General features: G+C 57.7%; 4 protein-coding genes across 9 annotated transcripts; 2 read left to right on the top strand and 2 right to left on the bottom strand.

Annotated features, from left to right (window-relative positions):
• Nucleotides 1–67: 67 nt before the first annotated feature.
• On the bottom strand, nucleotides 68–4,022 carry RUNDC1 (RUN domain containing 1). The gene is made up of 5 exons (XM_032134504.1): nucleotides 3,645–4,022; nucleotides 2,938–3,096; nucleotides 2,474–2,672; nucleotides 2,116–2,205; nucleotides 68–1,579 (listed from the first exon to the last, which is right to left on the bottom strand). The coding sequence occupies exons 1-5, from the start codon at nucleotides 3,972–3,974 to the stop codon at nucleotides 714–716; spliced, it is 1,644 nt and encodes a 547-aa protein (XP_031990395.1). The 5' UTR covers nucleotides 3,975–4,022; the 3' UTR covers nucleotides 68–713.
• A 92-nt stretch (nucleotides 4,023–4,114) lies between these two features.
• Nucleotides 4,115–6,375, top strand: PTGES3L (prostaglandin E synthase 3 like). Of its 2 annotated transcripts, XM_032134547.1 has the most exons (7): nucleotides 4,115–4,232; nucleotides 4,638–4,751; nucleotides 4,885–4,951; nucleotides 5,246–5,344; nucleotides 5,723–5,812; nucleotides 5,901–5,954; nucleotides 6,184–6,375. In XM_032134547.1, the coding sequence occupies exons 1-7, from the start codon at nucleotides 4,225–4,227 to the stop codon at nucleotides 6,190–6,192; spliced, it is 441 nt and encodes a 146-aa protein (XP_031990438.1). In that variant the 5' UTR covers nucleotides 4,115–4,224; the 3' UTR covers nucleotides 6,193–6,375. The 2 variants fall into 2 exon arrangements, 1 of the variants encoding a protein (XP_031990438.1); XR_004244526.1 differs by lacking the exon at nucleotides 6,184–6,375 and having other exon boundaries at nucleotides 4,151–4,232; nucleotides 5,653–5,812.
• An 89-nt stretch (nucleotides 6,376–6,464) lies between these two features.
• Nucleotides 6,465–12,539, top strand: LOC116456022 (alanyl-tRNA editing protein Aarsd1-like). 5 transcript variants are annotated; one of them, XR_004244523.1, is made up of 14 exons: nucleotides 6,465–6,603; nucleotides 6,677–6,799; nucleotides 6,884–7,043; nucleotides 7,482–7,539; nucleotides 7,885–8,041; nucleotides 8,132–8,248; nucleotides 8,881–9,011; nucleotides 9,118–9,184; nucleotides 9,377–9,468; nucleotides 9,917–9,971; nucleotides 10,513–10,607; nucleotides 10,749–10,899; nucleotides 11,461–11,530; nucleotides 12,207–12,539. XR_004244523.1 is itself a non-coding variant. In XM_032134519.1 (13 exons), exons 1-12 carry the CDS (start codon nucleotides 6,565–6,567, stop codon nucleotides 10,882–10,884), a joined length of 1,230 nt encoding a protein of 409 aa, XP_031990410.1. In that variant the 5' UTR covers nucleotides 6,465–6,564; the 3' UTR covers nucleotides 10,885–10,899; nucleotides 11,461–11,638. The 5 variants fall into 5 exon arrangements, 3 of the variants coding, with proteins under 3 accessions (XP_031990410.1, XP_031990409.1, XP_031990408.1); XR_004244522.1 differs by having other exon boundaries at nucleotides 11,457–11,530; XM_032134519.1 differs by lacking the exon at nucleotides 12,207–12,539 and having other exon boundaries at nucleotides 11,461–11,638.
• G6PC (glucose-6-phosphatase catalytic subunit) lies at nucleotides 12,483–15,430 on the bottom strand. Its single transcript, XM_032134516.1, has 5 exons — nucleotides 15,142–15,430; nucleotides 14,522–14,631; nucleotides 14,094–14,202; nucleotides 13,741–13,856; nucleotides 12,483–13,641 (listed from the first exon to the last, which is right to left on the bottom strand). Exons 1-5 carry the CDS (start codon nucleotides 15,369–15,371, stop codon nucleotides 13,130–13,132), a joined length of 1,077 nt encoding a protein of 358 aa, XP_031990407.1. The 5' UTR covers nucleotides 15,372–15,430; the 3' UTR covers nucleotides 12,483–13,129.
• Nucleotides 15,431–16,399: the final 969 nt, after the last annotated feature.

Raw genomic sequence — 16,399 nt, 5'->3', positions numbered from 1 at the left:
CTCCCCGGGCACGGCGGGCACGGCGTCACAGCCCCGGTAACGGACAGAGCACACGGCACGGCGGCAGTCTCGGCCCACATGTACTACAGGTATTTAATACACCCCGCGGGACACCGGCCTGCACTGACCGCCGCACAAAAGCCTGGAACAAGGAGCTGGGGCCGTTGGACAAAGCGCCCCGGCAGCCCAAGAGACACAGACTGCGGAGCCGCTGGAGGAGCCCCCTGGCACCTCTGGATCTGCCCCGTCTTCTCCCGGGAGAGGTCAAGTCCCATGTGACCGGGAACCTGCAATGTGCCTCAACACCTGCCAGCTCCCTCCTCCATGAGGGATTGCGTGTGCACATGGTGTAGAGCAGACACTGGCAGAAATAACCACAAAGGAGCTCAGCTGCACATCCCAAGGGTCTTCCCCCACCTGCAGGTCCCGTGGCCAGGCCTCTGCCCCCCAACCCCTAACAGTCACTGGCTGCTGGACAAGGCAGTTTGGCCCAAGAGGAGCAGGGAGGGGGCAGAGCAAGGTGCTGCCCAACCCGCAGCCTCCAGCTGCTGTGCAGGGGCAGCATCGGACAACACACTGCCAGCATCATGACACCCTAAGATTTCCCTAAAAGCAAATACCAAAGAGACAAACTTGGGTCTTACAAAAGCCAGGCTTCTTGAGCCCAACAGCTGCCTACTAGTGGAAAAGGGATGATCTACAATAAAGACACATCAAAAAGCATCTTTGATGTTTTTCAGCTGCCGAACAGCCAAGTCAACCGGGAGGTTGAACTTCAAGTTGCTCAGGCGGCTGAGGAGGGTGAGCGCACTTTCAAAGCCCGTGTTGGCCATGTAGCTCCAGGGCTGGTAGTGAGACTGAACTAAAGCTCCAGACTTGCAGATGAGGTTGAGCCATGAGACCAGGCGCTGCTCGTTCAGTGCCATGCACACCAGTGCCTTCAGCTCCGAGTCTGCGCTGCGCTTGAAGGGGCTGTGCTCTGTGAGCACCGTGTGGATGGCTGTCAGCAGGCTCTGCTTGGGGGTAGCCACCGTTGCTCCTGTCACAGGCAAGGCGAAGGACTGGGAGAGCTTGCGAGCTGGGGATTCCACGAAGGCTTGTCCATTCTTAGCGTTGTAATACTTGACAAAGAGTTCCCAGGGGTGCATGGTCCGCGGCGAGGGCGTGAACGCGGGAATCAAGCATGCGATGGGGGCCAGCACCAGGCTCATGCCTGGGGAAGAGGCGTAGAGCCCGTGAGCCATCAGGTCCCGCAGAGCGACCGTCAGCTCCCTGCGCACAGCCAGAGTCAGCTCATCTCTGCCTCCAAGGGGAACGTCCTGCAGCTCAGAGGAGCAGATAACATGCTCTGCCTGCTGGTGTTTCAGGGCAAGCTGCCTCACCCGCTCCACTGACAACTCCAGTTTCTCTATTAAGGGGGAGAAGTCCTGGTTGTCTTGGTCCTTCTGCCAGAGGGTGCGAGGGATCTGACCCGTGGCACAGCCAAACTGGCTGACAGCAAAGATCTGCAGCACGGCCAGCACGCGGCGCATGAGCTGCAGGCCCGTTTCTTGCATCCTTCTGGCATCTTCTGGGTTCACTGACCAGGTTAGAAAAGAGAAAAACATTCTCTCATCAGGGAGTCAACAACTCTGCTTGTTCATACACACAAAGGGAGTGCAAATATCTGAAAATTCCTTCAGACTAACATTCTGACCAGCAGCAGATGCCTCATGCTACATTATTGTATTTCCAGCAGGTTCACGGGATAAGTAGGGAGGTCTCAAACTCTAAAGAACACTGGATCCCCCTGGCTCACTGTACCTGCTCACAGATCTCAGAGCTTGACGAGCATGAATTAATTACAGTGTGTTTTGCACCAAGTATCAGCAGTCTCTTCCTGACCCCCACTGAGGACCAAGCCCACCCTCTGTGCCACATGCTCAGGCTCTGTGACTGCTCTGAGGATCCCATGCAAGGAGGGTAAAGGAACAGGACGCAGGCCTTCAGCAGAGGGAATGCAGAAGCACAAAGACCAGCTGCCAGGAAAAAGCAGAGAATGACTGGTTCATGCTTGTGAAAGCTCCAGGGAGGAACTGGAGCTTTGCCAGCAGCACCGAGCCCAGCAGTGCCCACCTCTGTTCCCAGAAGGCCGGGTGCTGGGCTTGTAAGAGCCTCCACAGTCACAGTGTCCATCTTCTGCCTTGCCAGAGCTTCCAACTTCATCTACAAAAAAGATTTCCCATCATTATTTCCCATTTGTGAATTTCAGCTGCATATCCCAAATATTAAGATCAACATTCTTCCGACTCCTCTGGACCTCTTTTGTCACTCTATCGATACTTTTCCTCATCATCAGTTTAGAAAGATTTGTACTTTCCTGTCACCCAGAAGCTGTTCCTGCATCTCCCGACAGCTGTGACCTCTCTTCCCATGACTATGTCAGGGAATTACAAAGCAATTCAGTCTGCTCATTCAAAAACTCATCACTGACCCTGAATGAAGTTGATGAACATTTCGAGGTCCCTTATCTGGGTCTTCAGTTGTTCCACCAGCTGCTCCTTCACCCTGGCTGGATTTACAATCTGTGCTATGGCAGCATCCACCCGCTGTCGCAGTTCCTCTGGAGAGAGCGTTGCAATATCTTCACTCAAGTCCATGTCCAGTTTCTTTATCAACTCATTTATAATCATCTGCAAAACACAAGTGAGCAGCACAATTCCACCATGTGGCACTGCTGCCCAGGAGCTTCAAATGCTCCTTTCCCAGAGATTCCCTCAAAAACAGGATACCTTTGCTGCACAGAAATAATTGCAAAAGACACGGGACAGGTTCACACATGTAGACAAACTCCTGACATTCTATTACAGCTGCTGGTGAGAAATGCAGATTGATGAGTGAGTCTGTGAGATGCTCACAAGGGCTAGGAAATACAGCAGGAGGATTTGTGAGCCTTACCCGTTGTCTTTCCATAACCACAGACTGTGGCAGAGAATCATAGCTGCCCTCTTGGTAAGCAAAGGTCTCTAGGTCATCCAGCTGTGTCTTGAGCTGCAGGATCAGCTCTCTCTGCTTCTCCTTCTGGACCTCAATTTGCTCCTGCTTCTCTCGCTCACCCTAAAAAAAAAAAAAATCAATAAATAAAATGGAAGACTTACTGTCATATCCAAGCCCCAGAGAACAGGATTATGACATAAGGAGTGTTTCCTGCAGCTCATGTACTTCATTAGTGAGCACTGCAAACCAGTCTGAGACAGAAATGTGTTTGAGCACCAAGCAGAGGTGCCAGCTACATCACCTCCTCTGATAAGGGAGTGGAAGCACCTCTCCAGACCTCTTGCACCCACGTCCTGTCCCACAAGGCCAGGATCCAGAGAGAAAGGAGCCAAATAACGTACATATCACAGATCCTCTGAGTCACCTGTGCTGTACCAGGGCGTGGAGCGGTGACACACCACTCAGGGCTCTAGGGCACATCCCTTCGAGCTGGCTCCGAGTCACCAGGGGCCTGTGCACGTCTGGTACTGAGCTCGAACCCGAGCAGCGCGAGCAGGATCGCAGCCGCCGCTAACAGGCTTCAGCCGCGGTCAGGCCCACACACCGACCCCGGGGCTCTGCCCGGCAAAGGCCCCCCTCTGCCCTGCCACGGGCACTCACTCACTCACCGGGGCTGCGCCGAGACCATGGGGAAGCGGCGCGGGGCAGCCGCGGAAGGCGAAGTCCTCGAGGTCGCGGAGCAGGCGCTGCTGCTCGGCCGGGCCGGCCCGGGCCACCTGCCGCAGCCGGAACTGCACCTGAGCGAAGTGCGAGGCGAGGGCCAGCAGCGCTCCGTGCAGCCGGCGCCGCTCGGCCCGCAGCTGCGGCACCGACTGCGGCGACTCGCCCCCCGCGGCCGCCGCCTCTTCGTCCTCCTCTTCCTCGTCTTCTTCCGCCGACACTGCGCCCACCGGCGCCCAGCGCTCGCCGGGGCCCAGCGAGCCGCCCTCCCCCTCCATAGCCGCCGCTACCGGCGCCGCGCCGCCGCCATCTTGCCGGCGCGGGGCGGGACCGGGCGGGGCCAGCGCGCCCCCTCGCGGCCCGGCGTGGTGGCTGCGGCGGCCCCGGGGGCGCGCCCCGGGCGGGGCGGAGCGGGGCGGGGGCAGGGCCGCGGGTTGGCTGCCCCCGGCCCGGCTCGGCTCGGCCCGGTCCCCGCGCCCGGCAGCCGCGCCCCCGGCCCGAAATAGCGCGGGGCGGGTCGGCACCGCCATGGCGAGGTGAGCACGGCCGGACGGGACTGGTAGCGCCCGGAACCTATGCACGGCGCCCGGTGCCCGGCTGAGGCACCACGGGACAGGAGCCTCCGACCTGGAGCGGCGGGGAACGGCGCCGGGCCAGGCAGAGGGGAGCGGACACAGGCCGGCCGGGCCCCGCCGACTGCCCGGCCAAGGGCGTGAGGGGCGGGAGAGGGGAGCGTCCCGGGGCCAGTGTGCACTGCCCACCGCCCCGCCAGCACCCTCCCGGCTCCCGCCGCCAGTCCCGGGGCTCGGCCCAGGCAGAGCCCGTGTCCGGGGCCTCTCCCTCGCCCCCGCCCGCCGTGCCCCGCGCGGGCCCTGCTGAGCACTGCTGGGCACCGGGGAAATGCCCCGCTGGTGATTCTCGCTGGTCTGCTCTTCCCCAAGGCAACCTGCAAAGACTCTGTGGTACGACCGGCCGCGGTACGTGTACCTGGAGTTCTGTGTCGAGGACAGCACGGACGTGAAGGTCGTCATCGAGGACCAGCGGTTGGTGTTCAGGTGAGCTACCACTGCCCTAACGACCGACATGGCCCTGCTCTGGGGGTGTTTCAGAGGGCGAGGAGGACTCCGTGAGAGGGGAGCACGCATGGCCTCAGCTCTCCTAAGCCAGGTTGTTACGATGTTTTGGCAGTTGCAAAAATGCAGACGGTGTGGAGTTCTACAACGAGATCAACCTGTATGCCAGGGTCAACTCCAAGGTGAGGTTTCCCGCCAACAAACAGTTCTTCGACAGCCTCTGTCAGCCTCAGAGTCAGGGCCAATCTGTGCAGTCTTGAGCAACACTGCTTAGCATTGGATGCTGTCATCCTGAGAACTTCAGTGGGGTGAGCCTGAGAGCCCTGACCCTGGGGCTGATACTCGCAGTGCTGTCTTGAGCCAGAAACAACCTGTCTCTGTGGGTCTGTGTCCCTCACAGCCTGTGCAGGGCTGAGCTTTAACCCTGTGCAGAGAGGAACCTGGCAGACACTGAGGCACCCCTGATCTCTTGGCAGGACTCACGGGAGAAGCGCTCTGACCGCTCCATCACGTGCTTTATGAGGAAGTGGAAGGAGAAAGTGGCCTGGCCACGCATCACCAAGGAGAACATCAAGGTGTGTGTGGTACCTGGCAGCCAGGACCAGCCTCAGCACGTGTGCTATGCCCACTCAGCACCTCGTGGCTCCTAGGAACCAACCTACCCCCAGGACAGACACAGAGGCTCCCACAGGGGACCCCAAGACAGAGCTCCCAAAAAAGCCCAACCTGATAATCACCTCTAGTCACAGACTTCTGCCCTCCAGGAAGGATGTGGCACCCCTTTTCCTGGACACACTCAGGATCAGGACCAGTGCCTGCAGGCAAAGGGACACTGCTGCTTCCTGCCCCTCCCCAGTCTGACAAGGCCCCTCGCCTTATGCAGGAGCTGCCCCTGGGCTGTGTGTCCCCGCGGTGCTGCTCCCCCCCTCAGGGGATGCTCTCTGTGCCCACAGCCAGCCTGGCTCTCCGTGGACTTTGACAACTGGCGAGACTGGGAAGGGGACGAGGAGGTGGAGAGGGCCATGGTGGAACAGTACGCAGAGGTGAGCTGGGCCACCGGCCTCAGGATCCTGGGGCACATTGTGTGGGCGCTTGGGATGGGGGGACACCAGGCATTTGTTTCCCATCCAGATGCTGGAGAAGGTGACAGACAAAGGCCCCCCACCAGCCATGGATGACCTGGATGTAAGTACCACCACCCAGCTGCTTCCTGATGCCCTGCCGAGCACAGCCCAGCCTCAGCCTTCCGCCGGCTCCGGGACACCGGCAGCAACTCCTGCTGCACCCCTCGGGCAGCCGATCCTGGAGCCAGCGTGGAAACGCTCCCCGGGACAACTGGCTGGTGCCACCTGCTGCGACCAGGGCTGGCCCGGTCTCGGCCCAGTCCCTGGCACCTCGCTCCTCCCTCCCGCAGGATGACTGAAGCCCAGGCCCCCGGGGACACGCACCGAGGAGCAGCGCGGGCAGGGTTCTCCGAGGAAGCGGGGCTGCCTCAGCTCGTGCCTCGCCGCGAGCAGCGCTCCCGACCCTGGGCGGCGGAAGCGCTCCGGTCTCCCGTACGCGGTTACTCGCGCGGGGCACGGGGCAATAAACGTGAACTGCCGCAGCCGTGTGCCGTGCGCTCGGGTCGCCGCCGCGCCGGGCGCTCGGGAGCCGTCACCGCCGGCGGGAGCGCGCCCGCGCGTCACCGTGCAGGCTCCGCCCGCTCGCGGCACGGCGGCCGCCGCTGCCAGGCCCTGTCCGCCCGCGGCCGCTGTCGCCGCCAGTCTCGCGTCGCTTCTGCCGAACGGTCGCGATGGTGTTCCGGTGCCAGCGGGACAGCTGGGCCCGGCAGGTAGCGTGGGGCCGGGGCCGGGGCGTGGGGCAGGCCCGGGCGGGCCCTCACGGCGCCACCGTCTCTGTCTCAGTTCACCACCAGGGTGGTGTCGTGCCGGGCGGCCGAGCTGCGGCCCGAGGGCGGCGGGGAGCCGGTGCGCGGGTTCCAGGTGGTGCTGGAGGACACCATCCTCTTCCCCGAGGGCGGCGGGCAGGTACGGGCAGGGACGGGCCGGGACGGGCCGGGCCGGGCGGGGGCCGGGCCGGGGCCGGCGGCACTGACGTCCCGTGTCCCGCAGCCGGATGATCGCGGCCTCATCGGGGACGTGCCGGTGCTGCGCGTGACCCGGCGGGGCCCCGAGGCCGTGCATTTCGTGCCGGCCGCGCTGGAACCGGGCGCTGAAGTGCTGCTGTCGCTGGACTGGGAGCGCCGCTTCGACCACATGCAGCAGCATTCAGGTCCGTGCCGATACTGAGGGGCTCCCGGGAACACCCCGCGGTGGGTGCCGGCGGTGCGGCCTTGGGCGGGGGGTGCGGTCCCCACCCTGGTCAGGGTAGGGTGAAACCTACCTGTGTTCTGTGTGCACAGTCTGTTCCTGGGGCTGCTGGAGGCAGCAGGTGCCCCTCTGCAAGCTCTCCTTGGTTTGTAAACAAACCTACCGAAAACAGGTTTGGAAGGGAAAGTTCAACCTGCCTTGCAGCCCCCAGCGTGTGCTGTAGTGCTGCCTGGACCCGAGGCCCATGAGGCCAGAGCTGTCTCCTCGCTGTTCTTGAGCACTGGCAGGAGCCCCATAGCATCCAGCACTCGCCTGTTGTGGAGAATGTCAACAGCAAAGACACAGCCTGACTGAAAATAGCAGTGGCACTCAGAGCTAGTGCTTGCACGTCTCTTTTCAGGACAGCATCTCATCAGTGCCATTGCAGAACAGATGTTTGGATTCAAGACGACTTCATGGTGAGCAGGATAAAGGTTCCTTTTGACCCCAGTGTTTTCTTGTTTGGCACATGCCACCATGCTTCCTTGCACAAAGCCTGAACACTGAAACACCAAAAGCAATTTGGACATTTCACTTGAGCTCAGATGTCACAGGAGAGGTGACTGACCTGGAGAGAAGCTGTACAAAATGTTTGCTCTGTCTTGTCCTCCTCAAGTGTTTGGTTTCCATCTGGTGCTTTGAACATAACAGGGAGAAGAGGGAAATCTGTTTTGTTTCAGTCACCACATTCCCACCAGTGGGATCCACAAAGGGACCTCCCAGCTGGTCTCAGCTACAGCAGCAGATGTTCTTCCCTGGTGCAGGGAGCTGGGCCGTCAGCGAAGTGTCATTGAGCTGGACACCCCCTTGGTGACAGCAGAGCAGGTCACAGCCCTAGAGAAGAGCGTGAACGAGAAAATCCGGGACAGGGTCCCTGTAACAGTGAGGGAACTGGCTGCAGATGACCCTGAAGTTGAAACAGTGAGTGGTGGGAGAGAGCCGATGGTATTCGTGGGACGGGAATGACTGAGCACAAATGTCCCTGTGTTTGTCACTGTTCTCCTCTGCCAGGTGAGGAGCCGAGGGCTGCCCGATGACCACGTAGGGCCAGTGCGTGTTGTGGACATCAAAGGCATTGACTCCAACCTGTGCTGTGGGACTCATGTCTCCAACCTGAGTGACCTCCAGGTGTGTAGCTGCACGTGGGCTGCCTCTGGGAGCCACACTCCACACAGAACACAGCCAAAGTCCCTGGGATCCACAGGCTGCTCAAGACTGTCCTGATGGGGAAGGGGGTGGCAGCAGCCCCAGGCTGAGGGAGCCCCAGGCTGAGGGAGTCACAGGAGGGTCACACACAGGCTGGCAGCCTCAGGCTCTTTTGTTTCCTTGTAGCAGAACTCAGCCCTGTGTGCATCAGTGATGTTCTTGCACTGCCAGGGCTGTTGGCATGTTCCCTCTGCTTAAAGTTCTGATATTTTTGAGTGCTCATCATGGGTGAGAAATCTTCTGTGCAGGGAAATGGCAATAAAATTCTAGGCCTGCCTTTAAGTATTTGTGCCTTCTCAGTCATTGGTTGGAGTCTGTTTCCCAGCAGAGACATCCAGATGCCCTGTAGAGTACATCTCATGGCTAGAGAATTGCATAAATTCCACTGTAGCACCATACCTTCTTTTTGGTATGTTGACTTCATGGTTGATTTTCATCAATTTATTTTCACTGGCAGAGAGTCAATATTCACCACAAGACATAATCTGGCGGGAACTGGCCACCCGTGTGTATTACCAAAATGCTGTTCTGACCAGGTTGATTTTCTTTTTAAGGTTATTAAACTCCTTGGCGTGGAAAAAGGGAAAAAGAACAAAACCAACTTGGTTTTCTTGGCGGGAAACAGAGTGCTGAAGTCAATCGAGCAAAGTCACAATACTGAGAAGGCTCTAACCTCCCTGCTCAAGTAATACCCTTTCCACTTCTGTTGTTTCGTCTTCACTCTTTGTTCCTCTAAGAAATCCTTCCTTTGTCCTTGCCAGCAGTGATCCAAAGTCTCCCATTTCTTTCAGAAATGGACCGGGTGAGCATGTAGAGGCTGTGAGGAGACTGCAGAGCTCTGTGAAACTGCTCCAGAAGGTACAAGAATGGCTGGGAAAAGTGGGTTGTCACTATTTCCTGTAGACCTGAGCTTTAGTTTTGGTAACTGGGAATCAAGTCGTAGGCTTCCGTTTTTGTGGCTATTATGAAAAGTGCTCAAACCTCTGGGAACACAACTGTGTTCACACTGACTTCTCCAGCTGCAGTACAGTTCATTTGCTTTTCTTTCAGAATAACCTGAACCTGCTTAGAGACATTGCTGTTTTGATAGCCCGGGACTTCAAGAGCAAACCTGCTCCAAGGCAGCTGTTTGTACTGCACAGGTATGGGGGAGCTCAGGGAAAGAGGGGCCAACAGCATCCCACACATTTTATGTGTGGATCTCTCACACCTGTTCAGCTTGTTTTCTCAGTGAAATAAGTAGAATATTAAATTGCCTCAGCCTGCTGCAAAGTTGCCTAATTAAAGGAATCTGTTTGTTAATTCAGTCACTGAATTCTTCTGGTTTTGTAGCTGAGAAATTACTGTGTCCATCTAATACCCTCTGCACTTGATATTTTCAAATAAAACCAGGGAGCTCTATTTCTTAAAGACAACACTTAAATAATTCCTAACATGTCCACAGGAGTGCTCAGCAAGTACTTACATATATAGACAAATAAGAGCAAGACACCAAAATCCCTGGTCAGGCATTTGGGTTCTGATTGAGGTTTTGTACTCTAGAGGGAGTTTTTGCTTCCTTCTGAAGTGTTTTTTTATCCCTCCATACAGGAAAGAGGGTGATTCTGAATTTATGAACATCATCGCTAATGAGATTGGGACAGAGGTGAGTTGCTGCTGAAGACTAAACTGACACCACTGGTTTTTCACCCCAGTTATGCATGGACAGAGGCTGGACAGGCTGCTGTTCCTGCCACAGTCATGAGCTGCAGATCTGGTTCCTTTGACAGGTACCTGAGGTTACCTGTCCCCAGCAACCTCAGTCTGTAGGGCAATCACCAGCAGTGAGAATTCAGAGCACTGGGGAAGAACCTTATCCCCCAGGAGCGCTCATTGGCTGAAATAGGTTAGGATAGGATTAAGTAGATGTAGAATAGAAAGAAGAGAAGGTTTCAGTCACAATCAGCTAGTTCAACTGCCAGCTGTATCCTTTAAACTTGGGATACCCTGGTACTTCTCTGTCCCAACAGCACATGACTGAGCACAAAAGGTTCAGTTGCCACTTCCCTTTTACTTTTTTCAAGCAATCTCAGTCCAGTAATGCGCGCAGACTTTTGAACTGTCAGTTTGCTGTGGCCAGTGTTTGTCCTCTTCTTGGATGAGGAGGGCACTGATTTATCTGGAGCAAGGCCCATCTCTGTCCACAGGAAACCCTGCTATTCCTGACTGTGGGAGATGAAAAAGAAGCAGGACTCTTCCTTCTAGCTGGACCTGTTGAAGCAGTTGAAAATTTAGGTCCCAGGTAACATGTTTTGTGATTTGTTTAACATGAGTAAGAATTCTGATGTTGCAGACTGAGCAGCTGCACAGTGTGATCCAGGCATGGATCCGTGTTTGCTGCCTGGAGCAGGTTGGGCTTCAGCCTGTGGTGTTGTTGCTGCAGGGTGGCAGAACTGCTGGGTGGGAAAGGAGCTGGGAAGCGCGGCCGCTTCCAGGGCAAGGCAGCCAAGATGAGCCGTCGAGGAGAAGTGCAAGCTCTGCTCCAGGAATTCATTAGCCATCAAAACCCTGAAGCATAAGAAACAATTCTCAAAGTAGGTTTGTCTTCCCTTTGTTTGCATAGGCTCCACTAACTTCTCTACCAGAGAATAAAGACCTGAACCCAAGAGCTGGTGTGCACATGCTCTGCACGGGCTGGTTTGGTGCTCACGGAAACGGGGAGGGGATCTGCCATGGACGCTTTGCTGCAAGGGCTCATTTCTCAAGACAGATGGTACAGGGATTAACGTAGTCCTTAGTTAACCACTCTGTAGGGTTCCTAAACCCAGAAGGGGCCTCCCACTGGCAGTACATTGGGGCGTTTTGCTTTGCACCAGTTGCTGAGGAGGAGCTGCTTGGCACGAGCACTCAAGCAAGAGGCAACTGGTCCTCCCAGAAACCTTGGGCTGGGCAGGGAGCAGCTGGGAGGGAGAGCAGGTGTCCCACAGGCAGGAGATCATTCCCCACCATGTACCAAGTCCTTTCCCTTGGTGGGGCACAGTTGTTACTGGCCGTTTCCTGACCATCGGTAGTGTCTCAGGCTGATGCAGCTGTAAATTCCCTCGGGATCAGGCTGTTCCCAGTGTTCCCTCAGCTCACCTTTCCTGCCCAGGCAGGTCCTGGAGCTGCTGCAGTCTCCTCTGGAGGAACTAAAGTGTGCTGTGGAGCCACAACAGGGCACACCAGGTAATTTGAGAATTTACCCTTCCCCTTCTTGCTAGAAATGGCATGACGGGTTTACTCCAGATGTTAGTAATAAACAGAGAAATAGAATAAAAGAAACCTCCATCCTAAGGAAGTTTATCTGTCATGAACAAGGGGATGGAGCAGCCCCAGCAGATTGTGTTCCTGCCCATGGCTGCTGTGACTGCTGCATGGCCACAGCCTGTGGCTGAGCTGTTGGGATGGTGTCAGAACACAGGGAGCACCACTGAGGCCTGGAACTGGGTGTGGGGTCAGTGCTGCAGGGGCTGGTGCTTTGGGAGCGATCCTGCACATGCACACAGAGGGTCTGGCAGGAAGAAAGTATCTGCACCTCCCTATCTATTTTTGGCTCTCTCCGACTGAGTGAGGATGTTTACTGAGAGCGTTCATAGCCAGGCTGTACAGCCTGCACAGCTTGGAAGGCAGCAGGCTGAGCCCACAGGACTTCTGCTGCCGAGTGAGCACTGGGCCGAGGCAGGGGCTGGGAGACTGAGGTGGCAGAGGCCTGACCCAAACCCCACAGCACAGCTAAATGCCAGCTCTGTCCCCAACACCCTGGGGGCTCAGCACAGCCCCAGCTGAGCCAGTTGGTCCCAGAGCTGAGCTTGTTTCTGTAAGCAGCAAGGTGACACAAGTTTGTCCCTGTTCCTGACACAAGGTACACCCAGAATACTTGGATGAACAGCACAAAAAGCAGCTCCTTGCCCCCAATGTGCTGTCAGTGTTCAGCTGCACCTCAGGACAAAAGGTAAAGAACCAGGGCACCAGGCTGTGCCCTTCCCAGTGGCTTGAATGTGTCTTGCAGGTGTTGAGGGTCTTCAGCACCCAGGAGAAATGTCCTTCCTCTACCATCTGCAGGCCGTGCCACAGCCCTGCGCCCAGGAGCTCATCCCTCATCCCATGGTGCTGGCCAGCGGGACACAGACTCACCAGCTCAACAACCTTCAGCTTTAATAAAATACCTCCTGTGCACAAGCACACCCCCCTGTCATGTGTGCAGAGATACAGGTTCAGTTTGTACACACATGGGCGTCCGTGCCCCCCACGCCGTGTCACACAGGGGCGAATACCGACCGTCCCAGGGCTGGGGGGGTCCCCACACTGGCACTTTATCTCCATGTCACAGTGTCTGCCCATTCCTGTCACAGAGCTGCCTCTTCAGCAGACCCCAGACACACAGAGGTGAAAACCCTTCTCCCAGTCCCCAGTGGGACTGGTGCCATCCCCGGTCCTGCAGTGCGGAGGTGGCATTGTCCCCACGAGCTGCAAGGGAGTGCAGGACCTCCCGCTGCTGCTGCTGCTGAGTCCTGGGCAGGTGATCCCCACCTGTGCGTGCGGGAGGGACAGCAGGGGAGTCGTGGGCATGCAGGGCTCTCCGTGCCCTCAGCCAGCCACAGACCGGCGTGACTGACACTGTGGGTCCGTGTTGTGGGAGCCACCCAGCACCACTGGCCCGGCCTCCATGGCCTGCTCCCAGGGCAGGGTCAGCCTGTGCGGATTCAGCGGGAAGCAAACAGTGGCTGAGGCGCACCCAGGGCCTGGTAGCTGCCCCTGAGCCCAGGGCCAGGGTGTCTGCCTGCCTTAGGCAGCCTTTTTGTCCTGCGTGGCCAAGAGCTGGGAGAGGCAGTAGGGGATGAGGCTGACAGTAGCCAGCGGCACAGCTGCACTCTTGCAGAAGGAGAGGGCGTAGAAGAGCAGCTGCATGTGGGAGGGTGGCTTGAAGGCATCGAAGATGTGGAGGATGAGGAGGGAGACAGCGATGCAGCCCAGGCGGAAGGGCAGCTGCTGGCCCTGCTTTAACTGGCAGCTCTCCTGGTACATGTGGGAGTTGAGGGCCAGCCCCAGCCCGAAGAGGATGCCCAGGTTACGGAGGAGGCTGGCAAAGGGAGTGGTATCAATGTGGACCCACTCAGGGTGGCTGCACCACTTCTGCGCCTTCTCCAGCGTCCAGAGCAGGTCCACGCCGAACGTCCAGAGCAGCAGGTAGAAACCCAGGGTGAAGCTGAAGAGGAACAAGGTGATGCCCAGGTACCGACGGAAGCTGGCATTGTAGATGCAGCGGACATGATGGAAGGTCTTGGCCACGGCCATCCCTGCCGGTAACAAGGTGGGAGCATTGGTCAGAGCTGCAGGTGCTGCAGCCCAGCACAATGGTGCTGCAGGGAAAGGGATGGGGGGTCCGATACACTCACCTGAGAAAACCCCTGCAATCACCTGGTGGGGGAAGTGAGCAGCAATGAAGACTCGGGACACGCAGACGCAGCCCTGAACTGCCCAGAACCCCATCCAAAGCACTGTCCACAGCACCCTGTGAGGGACAGGTGGCCCTGTCAGTGCCAGGGCCAGCTTGCCCTGCCCGTGGCACTGCCATCACCTACTCCAACCAATGCCTGGCTACCTGCTGAGCCTGTCCTCATGCAGACCCTACCCGAGGTGCCTCAACCCAGCTGTCAGTCCACAGCTTTGTGCCTTGATGGGCTTGGCTGTGCCTCTCAGTGCTGGAGCTGCCTCTGCCTAGCACAGGTGGTTTTGGCACACAGCTTACCAGTATCTGAGTGTCCTTGACTGCTTCTTTCCCTCAGCAGCAGAGAGGAGGGCCGTCACCATGACGTAGTACACGCCTGCTGCACCCATGGCATGGCCAGATGGGCTTCCTGGGCAAGAAGAGAGACCCAGGTCAGACTCTGCATGGGCCAGAGCCGAGCACAGGCAGGGGTTTGCACTGAACCACCACAGCTGCACCAAGGGTCAAGGTCTGCTCTTTGCAGGGGCTGCCCTGCCTCCTTCCACTGCAGGCACAGGCAGTGTCCCCAGGAGCACAGCAGTAGTGGCCCTCTCTCCAGAGCTGTCCAGGGGCATGTGCCGCCTGCAGGCTGCCAGACACAGCCCTGGCCAGGCCAGCACCTCCCTCCTTGTGTGTGCAGGTCAACCTGCTGGGGCTGGGGGACCCTACCAGTGCTTGGGGAACCCTACCAGGGCCAGTCTCACAGGTGAGCGGGAACTGCTGGATCTCTGGTGCAGAGTTGTTGCCGTAATAGTCCGTGTCAAGGACCCACCAGTATGGTCTTTCCCCAAAGAGGATCCTGAAAAGAAAAGAGAAGGGATCTGGGGAGGTCCTGGACACAGCTGCAACTTTAGATCTGTGCTGGGAGATGGAAGAAGCAAAGGACCCACAAGTGGTCCAGGGCGTCCTGACAGACACAGCAGCCAGCTGATTGCTTGGTTCTGACAGCTGACACTGCCTGTCCATGTCCCCATCCCCAGCCCTGAGGGGGAAGAGCAAGAACTTCCTGGGAGCAAGTCAATGTGACCTCCTGTGGTGAGGGGCTCTGTGAAGATCCCTCCAGGCAGCACCACAGCCCTGGCTGATGGGAAGCTCTGTTTGCAGGAAGCTCCATCTCTCTGCTTGGCACTGGGAAGAGGGGAGCTGTCGCTGCATGGCTTGGGAAGGAGTGACTGTTGTCACTGCCCAGCTGGGGCTGAACTCTGGTCTTTCTTCTACTCCAGCACTGGGGCCGAGAGCACCCATCTGGCCCTCACCAGTCCAGGTGTGCCAACACACTCGGTGGGAGTGTTGGCTCAGGGCCACTCACCACTTGAAGACGAGGTTGAGCCAGTCTCCGATTACAGCCACCCAGATGAGCCTGATGCCCACCGCTTCACTGAAGTGGAACCAGATGGGGAAGAGGACAAAAAAAGCATTCCTGAGATCAGCGGCATAAGAGATGAAGAGGAACCAGTCCTGGGAGCCCTGGAAGCGCTGCTGCAGCCAGTGCGTTGTCCGGATGCCCGCGTCGTGCAGGAGGTTCATGTTGGCCTCCATCCTGCCCTGCTGCCGCTGCCCTCGGCGTGGCTCTGGCTGTCCCGTACTCCACTGTGCCACTGGGGTTTTATACTCTGCAGGGTCTTGTTTGCGGCGGGCAGGTCGCCGTCCCAGCACTGATCTTTGGACCCAAAACCACTCTTTCCAAAGGTACATCACCAGGAGGTTGTAACAAACATGTTTGGAACAACTTACGTAAAAGGGGAAAACGGGCTTTGAGGGCACGTGAAGTGCAGGTGCTCCAGCCCCAGCCCCATCCCCTGCCCAGCCCCATCCCCTCGCTCGGGGGGACCCTGCAGCCCTGGCTCCTCCGGCTATCCAACACCACAGTTCAGCTGCTCCGACTGAACCGCAGCCTTTGCTCCGTTATCCCACACTCTGTGTGACGGTCCTGCAGAGCTGCCGTGTCCGGGGCTGACAATTGCTCTCATCTCTCTGCCATCCCCCCATGAACCACCACTGCAGCATGGCAAGGATGCCCAGGAGCGTGGAGCAGGTGTGTGGAGCAGAGGGCAGACTGCCCACCGCCCTCCTCCTTTGCCAGGCTAATTTAACCAGGACTTCGCATAATGGGAAACTTTCAAAGCCATTCTTGGAGGTCCCTGCAGTCCCAGACAGCCAGGCCTGGGACGCTCCTGGCTGCCAGGCATGTTCTTCTGATCTCTAGTATGGGGCTAAAGGACCTTTGCAAATAGGGACAGCATTTCTCCTCCCAGCACCACACCTCCTGCACCATCAGACCCAGGCTGCAGGGACAAAGCCGAACACCCCATTCATCCTGCGGTGCCCATGGCTGTCCCCTCAACCCCAGCCACACTCTGCTGTCCCTGGTAGCAGTGCTGGCACCACAGCTTTATCATCCACAACTGCAAAGACACACAGCCCTGCGGCAGCAGCACAGGGTGCCCAGACAGCAGCCACCGCAGCTGAACAGGCAGCAAGGCGTTAATGATCAACAGCCAGTGAAATGCATCACTTATCTCCCTCCTGAGAAAACCCAGGTCAACATCCTTGAACCACTGCCCTGT

The sequence above is a fragment of the Corvus moneduloides genome, chromosome 26 (genome assembly GCF_009650955.1).
Source record: "Corvus moneduloides isolate bCorMon1 chromosome 26, bCorMon1.pri, whole genome shotgun sequence".
NCBI lineage: Eukaryota > Metazoa > Chordata > Aves > Passeriformes > Corvidae > Corvus > Corvus moneduloides.
This window is presented reverse-complemented; position numbering and strand designations above follow the sequence as displayed.

What these genes read in the sequence shown, in the direction of transcription:
- RUNDC1 (XM_032134504.1), bottom strand. Translation starts at nt 3,974, where the DNA reads ATGGAGGGGGAGGGCGGCTCGCTGGGCCCCGGCGAGCGCTGGGCGCCG. An exon ending in TGGTTATGGAAAGACAACGG is followed by an intron (nt 2,673 to 2,937) that starts GTAAGGCTCACA and finishes TGTGTTTTGCAG; the next exon opens with ATGATTATAAATGAGTTGAT. An exon ending in GTTCATCAACTTCATTCAGG is followed by an intron (nt 2,206 to 2,473) that starts GTCAGTGATGAG and finishes TCTTTTTTGTAG; the next exon opens with ATGAAGTTGGAAGCTCTGGC.
- LOC116456022 (XM_032134519.1), top strand. Translation starts at nt 6,565, where the DNA reads ATGGTGTTCCGGTGCCAGCGGGACAGCTGGGCCCGGCAG. An exon ending in GGATTCAAGACGACTTCATG is followed by an intron (nt 7,540 to 7,884) that starts GTGAGCAGGATA and finishes TCCCTGGTGCAG; the next exon opens with GGAGCTGGGCCGTCAGCGAA. An exon ending in GCTCTAACCTCCCTGCTCAA is followed by an intron (nt 9,012 to 9,117) that starts GTAATACCCTTT and finishes CATTTCTTTCAG; the next exon opens with AAATGGACCGGGTGAGCATG.
- PTGES3L (XM_032134547.1), top strand. An exon ending in TCACCAAGGAGAACATCAAG is followed by an intron (nt 5,345 to 5,722) that starts GTGTGTGTGGTA and finishes CTGTGCCCACAG; the next exon opens with CCAGCCTGGCTCTCCGTGGA. An exon ending in TGGTGGAACAGTACGCAGAG is followed by an intron (nt 5,813 to 5,900) that starts GTGAGCTGGGCC and finishes TTTCCCATCCAG; the next exon opens with ATGCTGGAGAAGGTGACAGA.
- G6PC (XM_032134516.1), bottom strand. Translation starts at nt 15,371, where the DNA reads ATGGAGGCCAACATGAACCTCCTGCACGACGCGGGCATCCGGACAACG. An exon ending in CACCTGTGAGACTGGCCCTG is followed by an intron (nt 14,203 to 14,521) that starts GTAGGGTTCCCC and finishes CTTCTTGCCCAG; the next exon opens with GAAGCCCATCTGGCCATGCC. An exon ending in TCAAGGACACTCAGATACTG is followed by an intron (nt 13,857 to 14,093) that starts GTAAGCTGTGTG and finishes TGTCCCTCACAG; the next exon opens with GGTGCTGTGGACAGTGCTTT.